An 11501-nucleotide genomic window follows, 5' to 3' on the forward strand; every position below is an offset into this window, starting at 1 on the left:
ATCGTTGAAGATGGGGATGTTTGTGGAGCCTCCTCTTCCAGTTAGTTGTTTAATTGTTCACCATCATTCACGACTGGATGTGGCAGGACTGCAGAGCTTTGATCTAATCCGTTGGTAGTGCGATTACTTAACTCTGTCTATAGCATGCTGCTTCCACTGTTTAGCATGCAGGTTGGCACCTCACTTTTAGGTATTCCTACACTCCTCATTGAAGTAGCTTTGTCCCCCCCGGCCTGATGGTAATGGTAGAGTTGCGGATATGCCAGGCCATGAGGTTACAGATTGTGGTTGAATACAGTTCTGCTGCTGCTGATGGCCCACAGTGCCTCATGGATGCCCAGTTTTGAGCTTCTAGATCTGTTATGGGTCTATCTCATTTAGCATGATGGTAGTGACACACAACACATTGGAGAGTGTCCTCTGTGTGAAGACAGGACTTGGTCTTCACAAGGACTGTGCGGTGGTCACTACTACCAATACTCTCATGGACAGATGCATCTGCAACAAATAGATTGGTGAGGACGAAGTTAAGTTGATCGTTGGTTCTCTCGCCGCCTGCTACACACCCAGTCTGGCAGATATGTCCTTTAGGACTCAACCAGCTTAGTCAGTAGTGGTGCTACCGAGCCACTGTTGGTGATGGACATTGAAAAGGGAATCCCAAAGTTTTCTGTAGACTTGTTAATAGTGAAAGGATGGTAAAAGGAGGAGTGGAGCCGATTAGGTACCAAAAAGGGGATCTGCACATGGCGGCATAGGGTATAGCTGAGGTATGAATACTTTGCATCTGCCTTTACCAAGGAAGAAGATGCAACCCAGGCAATGGTGAAAGAGGAGGTAATTCAGAGATTAGAAGGGTTTTAAATTGATCAGGAGGAGGTATTGGATAGGCTGCTTGTACTTAAAGTGGATAAGGCACTAGGACTGAATGAGATGCATCCAAGGATATTGAGGGAAGTGAGCGTAGAAATTGCAGAGGCACTGGCCATCATTTTTCAGTCTTCCTTAGACTCGGGGGTGGTGCCAGAGGACTGGAGAATTGCAAATGGTACACCCTTTTTCAGAAAAATAGTATAAAGGTAAGCCCAGCAGTTACAGGCCAGTCAGTTTAACTTCAGTGTTGGGGAAACTTCTAGATAAAATAATTTGGGGCCAGGTTAATAGTCACATGAACAAATGCAGGTTAATTAAAGAAAGCCAACATGGATTTATTAAGGGAAAATCATTTTTAACTAACTTGTTGGACTTTTTTGAAGAGGTAACAGAGAGGGTTGATGAGGTGTACATGGATTTCCAAAAGGCATTTGATACAGTGCCACACAACAGACTTGTGAGCAAAGTTATAGCTGATGGAATAAAAGGAACAGTAGCATCATGGATACGGAATTGACTGAGTGACAAGAAACCAAAAGAGTAGTGGTTAATGTTTTTCGGGCTGGAGGAAGGCATGTTGTGGAATTCCTCAGGAGTCAATGTTAGGAGCTTTGCTTTTCCTGATGTATATTAACGACCTAGACCTTGGTGTCCAGGGCACAATTTCAAAGTTTGCAAATGATACAAAACTTGGAAGCATTGTGAACTGTCAGGAGGACAGTTTAGAACTTCAAAAGGACATGAACAAGTTGGTGGAATAGATGGGCAGGTGGTGCATCAGTCATTGAAGGTGGCAGGGCAGGTTGAGAAAGCAGTGAATAAAGCACACAGTATCGGGGTGGCGTAGTGGTATTGTCACTGGACTAGTAACCCAGAGACCCAGGGTATTGCTCTGGGGACATGAACATGGGTTCAAATCCTACCACAGCAGAAGGTTGAATTTGAATTCAATGAATAAATCTGGAATTAAAAAGCTAGTCTCGTGATGGCCATGAAACAACTGTCGATTGTTGTAAAAACCCATCTGGTTGACCCACAGCAATCTGATTGACTTCTACATGCCCACTGAATTGGCCTAGCAAGCCACTCAGTTGTATCTAACCGCGACAAAGTCAATAAAAAAGAATGAAACCGGACGGACCACCCAGCATCGGCCTGGGCACCGGAAGTGACAACGGCAAATCCAGCCCTGTCGACCCTGCAAAGTCCTCCTTACTAACATCTGGGGGTTTGTGCCAAAGTTGAGAGAGCTGTCCCACAGACTAGTCAAACAACAGCTTGTATTGTCATACTCAAGGAATCATACCTGACGGACAATGTCCCAGACACTGCCATCACCATCCCCGGGTATGTCCTGTCCCACCGGCAGGACAGACCCAGCAGAGGTGGCGGCACATTTGTATACAGTCGGGAGGGTGTTGCCCTGGGACTCCAGACCCGATGACGTGATGCCATGAGACTTCAAACATGGACAAGGAAACCTCCTGCTGATTACCATCTACTGCCCTCCCTCAGCTGATGAATCAGTACTGCTCCATGTTGAACAGCACTTGGAAGAAGCACTGAGGGTAGCAAGGGCACAGAATGTATTCTGGGTGGGGGACTTCAATGTCCATTACCAAGAGTGGCTCGGTAGCACCACTACTGACCGAGCTGGCCGAGTCCTAAAGGACATAGCTGCTAGACTGGGTATGCGGCAGGCAGTGAGGGAACCAACAAAAGGGAAAAACATACTTGACCTCGTCCTCCCCAATCTGCCTGCCGCAGATGCATCTGTCCATGACAGTATTGGTAGGAGTGACCACCGCACAATCCTTGTGGAGACGAAGTCCCGCCTTCACATTGAGAATATCCTCCCATCGTGTATGTGGCACCACCACTGTGCTAAATGGGATAGCTTTTGAACATATTTAACAATGCAGAACTGGGCATCCATGAGGCGCTGTGGGCCATCAGAAGCAGCAGAATTGTACTTAACCACAATCTGTAACCTCATGGCCCGGCAGATCCCCCATTCTACCATTACCATCAAGCCAGGAGACCAACCCTGGTTCAGTGAAGAATGCAGAAGGGTATGCCAGGAGCAGCACCAGGCATACCTCAAAATGAGGTGTCAACCTGGTGAAGCTACAACACAGGACCATCTGCGTGCCAAACTAAGCTAAGCGATCCCATAACCAACGGATCAGATCTAAGCTCTGCAGTCCTGCCACATCCAGTCGTGAATGGTGGTGGACAATTAAACAACTAACTGGAGGAGGTGGCTCCACAAATATCCCCATCTTCAATGATGGGGGAGCCCAGCACATCAGTGTAAAAGATAAGGCTGAAGCATTTGCAACCATCTTCAGCCAGAATTGCCAAGTTGATGATCCATCTTGCCCTCCTCCTGAAGTCCCCAAGATGCCAGACTTGAGCCAATTCGATTCACTCCGCATGGTATCAAGAAACGACTGAAAGCACTGGATACTGCAAAGGCCCTTACAATATTCCAGCAATATTACTGAAGACCTGTGCTCCAGAACGTGCCGCGCCCCTAGCCAAGCTGTTCCAGTACAGCTACAACACTGGTGTGGAAAATTGCCCAGGTATGTCCTCTGCACAAAAAGCAGGACAAGTCCAACCCGGCCAATTACCGCCCCATCAGCCTGCTCTCAGTCATCAGTAAAGTGATGGAAGGTGTCATCAACAGTGCCATCAAGCGGCACTTGCTTAGCAATAACCTGCTCAGTTTGGGTTCTGCCAGCGCCATTCAGCTCCTGACCTCATTACAGCCTTGGTTCAAACATGGACAAAAGAGCTGAACTAGAGGTGAGGTGAGAGTGAGCATTTGACCGAGTATGGCATCAAGGAACCCTAGTAACACTGGAGTCAATGGGAATCAGGGGGAAAATTCTCCACTGTTTGGCGGCATACCTAGTGCAAAGGAAGATGGCTGTGGTTGTTGGAGATCAATCATCTCAGCTCCAGGACATCACTGCAGGAGTTCCTCAGGGTAGTGTCCTCGGCCCAACCATCTTCAGCTGCTTCATCAATGACCTTCCTTCAATCAAACAGTCAAAAGTGAGGATGTTCGCTGATGATTGCCCAATATTCAGCACCATTCACAACTCCTCAGATACTGAAGCAGTCCATGTAGAAATGCAGCAAGACTTGGACAATATCCAGGCTTGGGCTGATAAGTGGCAAATAACATTTGCGCCACACAAGTGCCAGGCAATGACCATCTCCAACAAGAGAGAATCTAACCATCTCCCCTTGATATTCAATGGCATTACCATCACTGAATCACCCAGTATCAATATCCTGGGGTTACCATTGACCAGAAACTGAACTGGAGTAGTCATATAAATACCATGGCTACAAGAGCAGGTCAGAGGCTAGGAATCCTGTAGCGAGTAATTTACCTCCTGACTCCCCAAAGCCTGTCCACCATCTACATGGCACAAGTCAGGAGTGTGATGGAACACTTGCCTGGATGGGTGCAGTTCCAACAACACTCAAGAAGCACACCACTATCCAGGACAAAGCAGCCTGCTTGATTGGCACCCCATCCACAAACATTCACTACCTCCACCACCGTTGCACAGTGGCAGCATTGATTACAATCTACAAGATGAACTGCAGCAACGCACCAAGGCCCCTTAGGCAGCACCTTCCAAATCCGCGGCCTCTACCAACTAGCAGGACAAGGGCAGCAAATGCATGGGAACACCACCACCACCTGCAAGTTCCCCTTCAAGTCACACACCATCCTGACTTGGAACTATATCGCCGTTCTTTTACTGTTGCTGTGTCAAAATCCCTTCAGTTAGGAACTCCCTAACAGCACTCTGGTGTACCTACCCCACATGGGCTGCAGCGGTTCAAGAAGACAGCTCACCACCACCTTCTCAAGGGCAATTAGGGATGGACAATAAATGCAGGCCTAGCCAGTGACACTCACATCCCATGAATAAATAAAAATCCTGGGCTTTATTAATAGGGGCATAGTGTTCAAGAGCAAGGAAGTTATGTTGAAATTGTATAAGACACTAGTTCAGCCTCAGCTGGAGTATTGTGTCTAGTTCTGGGCACCGTGCTTTAGGAAGGATGTGAAGTCATTGGAGAGAATGCAGAAAAGATTCACAAGAATGGTTCCAGGGACAAGGAACTTCAGTTATGAAGATAGATTGGAGAAGTTAGGACTGTTTACCTTGGAGAAAAGAAAGCTGAGAGAAGATTTGATAGAGGTATTCCAAATCCTGAGGGGTCTGGACAGTGTAGATAACGAGAAATTGTTCCCACTCGTGAAAGGATCAAGAATGAGAGGGCAAAGATTTAAAATAATTGTTAAAAGAAGCAAAAATGACATGAGATAAAACTTTTTCACGCAGCGAGTGGTTAAGATCTGGAATGTGCTGCCAGAGACTGTGGTGGAGGCCGGTTCAATTGAAGCATTCAAAAGGGAATTAGACTGTTACATGAAAAGGAAGAATGTGCAGGGTTATGGGGAGAAGGCAGGGGAATGGCACTAAGTGAATTGCTCATTCGGAAAGCCAGTGCAGACATGATGGACCGAATAGCCTCCTTCTACGCTGTAACGATTCTGTGAAGTCCCCCATCCAGAATACATTTTGTGCCCTTGCTACCTTCAGTGCTTCTTCCAAATGGTGTTCAACATGGAGGAGTACTGATTCATCAGCTGAGAGTGTAGTGGGTGATAATCAGCAGGAAGTTTCCTTGCCCGAGTTTGACCTGATGCCGTGAGACCTCATGGGGTCCATAGTCAATGTTGAACTATTGGGGGCTGCTCCGTCCCAACTGTATACCACTGTGCTGCCACCTCTTGGTGGGTCTGACCTGCCGGTGGGACAGAACATACCCAGGGATGGTGATGGAAGATTCTGGGATGTTGGCTGTAAGGTATGATTTGTTGAGTGTCACTGTATCAGGCTGTTGCTTGACTAGTCTGTGGGACAGCTCTCCTAATCTTGGCGCAAGTCCCCAGATTTTAGTGAAGATTACTTTGCAGGGTTGACTAGGCAGGGTGTGGCTTTGTCACATCTGGTGCCTATGTTGATGCTGGGTGCTCTGTCCAGTTTTATTCTTCTTTGACTTTCCTGCAGCAGCTTGATCTAACAAGTGGCTTGCTAGGCATTTTCAGAGGGCGGTTAAGAGTCGACCACATTGCTGTTGGTCTGGAGTCACCTGTCGGCCAGACCGGGTAAGGACGGCAGATTTCCTTCCGGAAGGATATTCGAGAACTAGATGTGTTTTTACAGCAATCTGGCAGTTTCGTGATTGTTATTAATCAGACTAGCATTTTATTCCAGATTTATTAAGTGAATTTAAGTGGTGAGATTTGAACTCGTGTCTCTCAAGCATTATTCCGAGCCTCTGGATTACTAGTCCACTAACTTTACCACTATTCTACGTCTTCCTAATGTTAATGTATTTCAATGTTGATAGCTTATAGTTATTCCATCATTTGCTATGCCACACTTGCAACCAGTGTTTACATGTAAACTCTAGTTTGTTGTCTTCTGCAACAAGATCCTCAAAGTCGAAACATATTTTTAATTAGAACTGATGTGTTCGTTTTTTTTAAAATAACTCACTGAAAACTGCACCACAATGGCAGAACAGAGGGCAGTTTGCTGGTATATTTCACTCTGCAGAGTGGTAAATATTAGGTCTGTAACCGCAGTGTCCTGAGAGAGCAAACCAATCTTAGCAGAGCTGTGATAAGCAGAGCCCAAGCTACTTTAGCATGTCTTCAGTCAGCTTTTCTTTTTACTGAGCAGCATTAGTAGCAGTCTAGCAGCAGGCTGTCTGTCTCCAACAAGGCATGGGGGAAGCATGGCTAGAAATTAATACTAGTCTGTTACTGCATAAATACAGTATTGTGCTCCCACAAACCAGAATGTTCTGTGGTTTTTTGAGAAATCACTTCCAACAGGCTTTTGTGTATATGTGCGCATGTGCAAGAAGTTTCTCTTCGGGGGCTTTGGGGGAGGGGAAGAAAACCTGCAAAAAAGATGTTGGTTGGCTTGATGGTCAATTTGATGAATTAAACTAGTTCTGGCTACCTATCAATACGCGTCTTCCAATCCCAGGGGATTCAGCTTCTCCTAAACCACGTTTTGTGCTCTTAATTTGAAACATCCTCCACAGTCTTTAACTCACTCTTGTGTATTTTCGATTTTTATACTGTAATAATTTTAAAATATGGTGGCAGCTAAGGGATGATAGTGTACAGCAAAGCATGGCTAGTGATAATCACATGATTCAGGGCAGTACAGCCCTTTATGGTGCTGGATATTGGCATGTTTCAAGCCCCAAAGGGGGCTTAATTTTTCATGTATTATTTTGCCACATTCTGCAGTGCTGTAAAGCATTCCTTGCACATGCACTCAAAAAAGTATGTTTTGACTGAGGAGTTGCTGAAAATTTTTAACGCAGTAACAATTTGCTTTGTATAAGAAAAAGTAAATCCATGAAGTAGATCCATCTCCGCATCGAACCCCTGCGAGGATCCAGTTTTAATTCTGACCGTAACCTGTTTGAATACTACGATTCAGTCAGATTTAGTTGTGATTTTGTTTATTTTAATTGAGTTATATAGCATCAATAACAAAGAGCACTAAAGGTGTTGAAAATATTGCATTATTTCTTGCATTAGGGCATTCCTCCATCTTGGTCAGAATAACTTTTCTGAAGCCCATAAATTCTTCACTGAAGTTACCAAATTAGATCCAAGCAATCCAGTGGTAAGTCTAGTGTATCGTTTTAATATTTTTTATGTATGTAGGTGACCTAGTTCGATAGCATTCAGTTGTAATTTTCACCATATTGAAGAGTAATTTCATGTTTTCTGAAAATATCCTGCTCTAGAAACTCAACTGCAAGTTTGCCATGTTTATGTGACAGAAAATTCTGCATTTTCTGTGAGATGTGCTTTGAGTTATTCCGCTTGCCTCCATCATAGTTAGGAACATACGACTTAGGAGCAGAAGTCGGCCCTTCGAGCCTGCTCTGCTATTCGATAAGATCATGGCTGATCTGGTTGTGGTCTCAACTCCCACTTTCCTGCCTGCCTCCCATAACCCTTGATGCCCTTGTCCATCAAAAATCTATCTAACTCAGCCTTGAATAAATTCGAAGACTCAGCCTCCACTGCTTTCTGGAGAAGAGAATTCCACAGACTAATGAGCCTCTGAGAAAGAAAAAAATTCTCATTTCCGTCTGGAGACCTCTTATTCTTAAATTGTGTCTCCTAGTTCTAGTCTCCCCCACAAGAAGAAACATTCCCCCGAAATCCACTCTATCAAGTCCCCTCAGGATCTTGTATGTTTCAATAAGATCACCTGTCATTCTTCTAAACTCCAGTGGGTATAGGCCCAAGCTGTTAAACCTTTCTTCATAAGATAAGCCCTTCATCCCCAGAATGAGTTGTATGTACCTTCTCTCAACTGCTTCTAACACAATTGTATCCTTTTTCAACCAAGACCAAAACTGTACACAGTACTCCAGATGTGATCTCACCAAGGCCCTGTACAGCTGCAGTAAAACTTCCCTACTTTTATACTCTATTTCCCTTGCAAGAAATACCAACATTCCATTTGCCTTCCGAATCACTTGCTGTACATGCATACTAACTTTTTGTGATTCATGTTTCAGGACACCCAGATCCCTCTGTACCACTGAGTTCTGCAGTCTCTCTCCATTTAAATAGTACACAGCTTTTCTATTCTTCCTGCCAAAGTGGACAAGTTCACATTTTCCCACATTATACTCCATGTGCCAAATTTTTGTCTACTCACTTAACCTATCTATATCCCTTTGTAGACTCTTTACCTCCTTGACAACTTAATTTCCTTCCTATCTTGATGTCATCAGCAAACTTAGCTATCATACATTCGGTTTCTTCATCCAAGTACTTTATGTAGATTGTAAATAGTTGAAGCCCCAGCACTGATCCCTGTGCTATTCCCACTAGTTTCAGCTTGCCAACCCAAAAAAGACCCATTTATCCCTACTGTCTGCTTCATGTTAGCTAACCAATCTTTTATCCACGATAATATGTTACCCCATACACCACATGCTCTTATCTTGTGTAGTAACCTCTGATGTGGCACCTTATCAAATGACTTTTGGAAATTCAGGTACACCACATTATTCATTATTCTTCATTTAACAAAAATATACTTAAAGAAAAATTCCTGCTGGAGATTCTGTATAATTGTGGTTCCAATGGCTGGCAATCATGTTAAAATTGCCCCCCAAAAGACTGTCACCATTTAGCTCCTTCATATTCAACTATACATTTATCTCATTACTACTTAACCTCAACAAACATGTCTCTTCGTCGGCTTAGGAAGTACTTCATTGCTTTAAATTTATTGTCAAATATACCAGTTCTCCTTAGGTAAAGCAAAGTGCCAGGCTGCAAACCACCAACCCCCACCCCCCCCCCCCCCCCCAACCAAAAGAAAAAGGTGCTTTTTTGACATGTGCGCTTATCTTCTGGTGGTCAGATACCTTAGGCCTGTTTTCCTTCTGTGTTGGACAAATTGCCCTACTCCCATATTCTTTGAAACTTCCCAGTAGACTCCCCATTTGTGCTGCACTATCTCCTTCTCTTGTGCATTTGGTAAGGAATTTAATTGGCCTGTAAACCATTTATGCTGTATTGTATGTTTTAGTCGCCTTCAGAACCTGCTTTCTGACGGATTTGTAATTTCAATAGCATTAGATTGCAGTAAAATTTAGGATTAGTTTAGAAGCAGCGCAGTGGTTAGCACCGCAGCCTCAAAGCTCCAGCGACCCGGGTTCAGTTCAGGGTACTGCCTGTGTGGAGTTTGCAAGTTCTCCCTGTGCCTGCGTGGGTTTCTGCCGGGGTGCTCCGGTTTCCTCCCACAGCCAAAGACTTGCAGGTTGATAGGTAAGTTGGCCATTGTAAATTGCCCCTAGTGTAGGTAGGTGGTAGGAGAATGGTGGGGATGTGGTAGAGAATATGGGGTTAATGTAGGATTAGTATAAATGGGTGGTTGTTGGTCGGCACAGACATGGTGGGCCGAAGGGCCTGTTTCAGTGCTGTATCTCTAAATAAATAAAATTTTAAAAAACATAAATAAGTTACAAAGTTTTTTTCCCATGGTTATTGGAATGCGACATTCAAGACTGCAAGTGGCTATTGAAGCCAAGAAAAATATTAAATTTAAGCAGAATTAAACACTTGAAAAATATTAAAGGGAACGAAGAAAGAGCAATGGGATGAGAAAGATCCATCATGGAGCTCACACAGATGTATTGGGCTGAAAGGCTTCCTTCTGTGATAAAATAGCAATGAAAATAAAATAGCGGCATTTTAATAGAATACCTTTTTAGACTAAAAAAAAGTAACTATTTGATAGCTGCGGCACACAGCTGCAGGTGTGCTCATTAATTAAATCAATCATCAGACATGTTTCTGCCATTTTCATATGTTCTTCCTCTATAGGCGAATAATAATGCAGCCGTATGCTTGCTATACCTGGGAAAATTGAAGGACTCCCTCAGGCAGCTAGAAGGACTTGTACAGCAGGATCCCAATCGCTACCTGCATGAAAGTGTTCTTTTTAACCTAACCACTATGTATGAGCTTGAATCATCTCGCAGTATGCAGAAAAAGCAAAGCTTGCTGGAGTCAGTGGCCTGTCGTGAAGGAGACAGCTTTAATATTCAGTGTCTAAAGCTACTGTAAAACTGCTCATTCTGTTCAGTTTGTAATTAGCTATTGTAACTTTGAAGATGTAAATGTGTAAATATTATAATCTACTGAAACTGTCTATATTGCAAGTAAATGGTCTGTAAGTGGGGTATCTTGTAAAAACTAGCTTCTGTTTCAGTTGGGATAAAGGAACAACTCTGATTTCAATTCCCCCATTCAATTTTGTTTTATTTTTTGCTCCTTCTGGTCCCGTCACCATGCATCCTGACCATTGCTGCTTGGAATTGGTTGTTAGGGGTATGAGAATAATGCTGTAATTTTAAATAAACACATGAAAACCACTTTTATACTTGTCATCAATTCACATTATGTCCTTCACTCCATCCTGCTTTACCTTGCTTGATGAGAGAAGGACTTTGAAATGATCACATCAACTTCCCTCTATTAAAAGGTATATTTACATGTTACACTAGAAACATTGGGACCAGTACCAATGTTTATCAGACCACACTCACTGCTTGGTGGACAGTTATAGCACTGCTCCAAGTCATTTTCCAACTATTCAATAAAGGAGACAGTTTACTTTACTCCACAGGATATATTATAAGAAGGTAGTCCATTGTCCAGGTCAAAAATAATTTCATTTATTTGGTATCCTGACGAATTCTCTTGTAAAGCGTCTGGAGCTCCTGGAATCCTGAGAAACAGCAATGCACCATCAAACAGACATTTGTAGATTTTAGTTGCAGTGCGCTTACTTTTGTCTATGCTGCTAATAGTGCCATGAACAGCACAAAATGACAGGTAAACAGTCAACTCCACATCAAAAGAAGCAGCCATTGGCATGTTGTTGAAAGTCTTTTATTATTCATGTAACTACAATAAGTAACTACTTTTAAAAAATAGATTCTATAGCTACTTAGAGTTTGGGCAT

General features: G+C 43.6%; 1 protein-coding gene across 7 annotated transcripts in view; it reads left to right on the forward strand.

The window, feature by feature from the left end:
- The window catches only part of trappc12 (trafficking protein particle complex subunit 12), a 106646-nt gene extending 95738 nt beyond the window's left edge, over positions 1-10908 (forward strand). For all 7 annotated transcript variants that reach the window (XM_068022155.1, XM_068022179.1, XM_068022147.1 and 4 more), the window contains 2 exons: positions 7538-7625; positions 10358-10908. In XM_068022155.1, the coding sequence (XP_067878256.1) occupies positions 7538-7625; positions 10358-10600 (331 nt within the window). In that variant the 3' untranslated portion in view covers positions 10601-10908. The remainder of the gene's footprint in view (positions 1-7537; positions 7626-10357) is intronic.
- The last annotated feature ends 593 nt before the right edge of the window (positions 10909-11501 follow it).

Source organism: Heterodontus francisci, chromosome 3 (assembly GCF_036365525.1).
Source record: "Heterodontus francisci isolate sHetFra1 chromosome 3, sHetFra1.hap1, whole genome shotgun sequence".
Taxonomy (NCBI): domain Eukaryota; kingdom Metazoa; phylum Chordata; class Chondrichthyes; order Heterodontiformes; family Heterodontidae; genus Heterodontus; species Heterodontus francisci.